A 2,431-nucleotide genomic window follows, 5' to 3' on the forward strand; every position below is an offset into this window, starting at 1 on the left:
TTTTTTTTTTGAGACAGGGCCTGGCTCAAACTCACTATGAAGCCCAGGCTAGCAGGGAACTTTCAGCAATCCTCCTGCCTCAGCCTCCCGAATGCTGGGACTGCAGGTGTGCACCACCACACCAGACTAATCCAATGTCTTCTATCCTTGAACAAGGGGTGACAGCTTCACAGGGGATGTGAAGGTGGAAAAGACCCACTGGAGACTAGTAGTTGTGCAAGCAGCTCATCCCTCAGCATCAGGCTCTTTGCCACAGCACTGGCTTGGTAAGGACACAGACCCTCTGGCTGGGCCTGCCGTACTCTCTTATGAGCCATGTGGCAGGAAGGGGAGGTGGCAGTGGCTGTGTTGGTGGCTCCCAAGTACCCCCAGCCCTCACCTTCCCTACCGCAGCCAGGTGCCCCCCTCGCCCATGTAGCCAGAGCTCCAGCAAAACACCCGGACGGAGCTCAGCTCTGCCAACCGGTGCCACGCTGAGAGGAGAGGGCAGGAAGAGGGCTGGGAAAAGGCACAGGATTCCTGGAGACATGGGAGGCTGGCACGATGGCAGGAGGCCTTCCCCAGCCTCCTTTCGTCTGGCGCGTGGGCTCTCCAGGCCTTGGCACCAGCCGGGTCAGGCGTCGAAGGTCCAGAGCTTTCTCCACCTTCTGCTGCCAGGCGGGAGCTTCCCGGGGTGGCTTGGCCTGGCCAGGTCCCTGCAGGCTGGGCAGGCCGGGGCGTGCAGGGAGGCAGCCGCGGGGTGGTGGCGGCGGCTCTTACACAATCCTGGCTCTGCTCACGAGGCGGGAGGGTTGAAAGGTGGCTGGCAGCTCCCCAGGGCCTGACACCCAGCAAGGAAACCACAGCCCGAAACTCCTGGGTTTCTCAAGGGCGGGAAGGCGGGAGTTTTTGAGGCCTGCTCTGCCGTGGCTGTCTCGTTCTTCAGAGGCCGAGGGGCTGCCAAGCAGCTACCAAGCATGTTGGGCACTGGGTAGCAGGTTCCAGGACACTCAGCAAGGTCACAGAACATGAGAAGATTCTGCTGAGAGTATCGTTCCTTTGTCCAGAGTCCTGCAAACACTGCGAGCCCAACCATTTAGGTGTAGCTGGTGGGGAGAGGGAGGCTGGGAACACCAATTGCCTAGATTCTGTTTTCCGCACTTTCTGAATATTAACTCATTCAGTCCCCTGCAAAGTGGGAGCGGGGTGTGGTCTCATTTTTAAAGCTGAAGTAGCTGCCCAGTTTCACATGATGATCATAGAATTTGAACCCGGGGCAGCTTCTGACCCAAGTACGTGTTTTGCTTGGGCTCTGGAGCACCAGGCAGAAACAGAGGACTGAGGACTACACTGGTGTGGGTCAAGGATGCCCCGAGTGTCTGTGAGGCCGGGCAGGTGAATGCGCGGAGGGCTGGGCAAAGAGAGAGGGGGCAGGCAGCCCAGGGCTGTCCCCAAGCTCAAACCTGCTGGGAGCGCACCTCAGGATGGGAACAGACCCAGAGAGGGGCATGCAGCCCAGGCACGCCGTTAGGCCAAGCCATGGCAGTGTCCAGCCTGCTGCCTGTGAGCGTTCCCGAGGGACCCGTCACCAGAGGAAAGCAGTAGCTCCAGAGACCACCCTCCTCCAGCCCCCAGCCACCTTGTGCTCCTCTAAGGAGGAAGGAAGGTTCCTTCTGCAGGGTTGCAGCCCCAGCACCGCCCCCCCAGCCCTAGATCATCACCAGGCTCTGCGACTCTCACTTGGGGAAAGGAGGGTGCCACCAGAGTGGTTTTCAGTAGTTTTTGACCTACAAAAGCATCCATTTATATGGTTCAACCCCATCCAAAGTTGTTCTCCCTCCCTATACTAAACGAAAGTGTCTGAGGCCTGAGCGAAGGCCTCACCGCCATGCACACAGCTGGTGCTCAATAAATGCTTGGTGGACGCCAGGGGTGGTTCTGGCTCCAGGCGGGCACAAGCCTTCCCCACCCACTCGTGGCCAGGCCAGCTGCACAGGACTAGGTCAGGCAAAGCCGTTCCTCGAGGGAAATTCACTTTCAGCCCACTCTAACCCACTGCAGAATCCGGGACAGTCTCGTCGGGTGTCCCCAGCGGCCACCTGCACCTGGGAGGAGGTTTGGACGCCGAGGTACCACCGCGCACACGGAGCGCTCACCGTGCCTGGGCTCTGCAGCTGCCAACCCAGGCCTGACTGGAGCAAGGGATGCGCCGCAGGTAGAAGGAGCTGTCCCTGCGGGAGACGTAACGCACGGTGCCCCCACCCCTCAGAGAAAGCACAATGGCGGGTCGGGGCGGCGGGCGAGCTGTCCTTTCCTGTGGTGCAGGGCGGGTCCTAGGTCCGCGGGCTTTGGGTGAGGGACGAACAAAGAGTTGCACGTATAGTCCCTGGGGACCCCGCGGTGAGGGCCCCAGGGCAGGCGCGCGCCCGTGCCTGGGGCGTCCCATCCGCAG

The 2,431-nt window shown here is 60.8% G+C and overlaps 1 protein-coding gene across 1 annotated transcript in view; it reads left to right on the forward strand.

Moving 5' to 3' along the window:
• Positions 1 to 543: 543 nt before the first annotated feature.
• The window catches only part of Ptma (prothymosin alpha), a 5,872-nt gene continuing 3,984 nt past the window's right edge, over positions 544 to 2,431 (forward strand). The window contains exons 1-2 of the mRNA XM_033763989.1: positions 544 to 626; positions 2,041 to 2,221. Coding sequence (XP_033619880.1) covers positions 544 to 626; positions 2,041 to 2,221 — 264 coding nt within the window. The remainder of the gene's footprint in view (positions 627 to 2,040; positions 2,222 to 2,431) is intronic.

The sequence above is a fragment of the Fukomys damarensis genome, unplaced genomic scaffold (assembly GCF_012274545.1).
Source record: "Fukomys damarensis isolate Sample0158 unplaced genomic scaffold, DMR_v1.0_HiC HiC_scaffold_16, whole genome shotgun sequence".
NCBI classification, from domain to species: domain Eukaryota; kingdom Metazoa; phylum Chordata; class Mammalia; order Rodentia; family Bathyergidae; genus Fukomys; species Fukomys damarensis.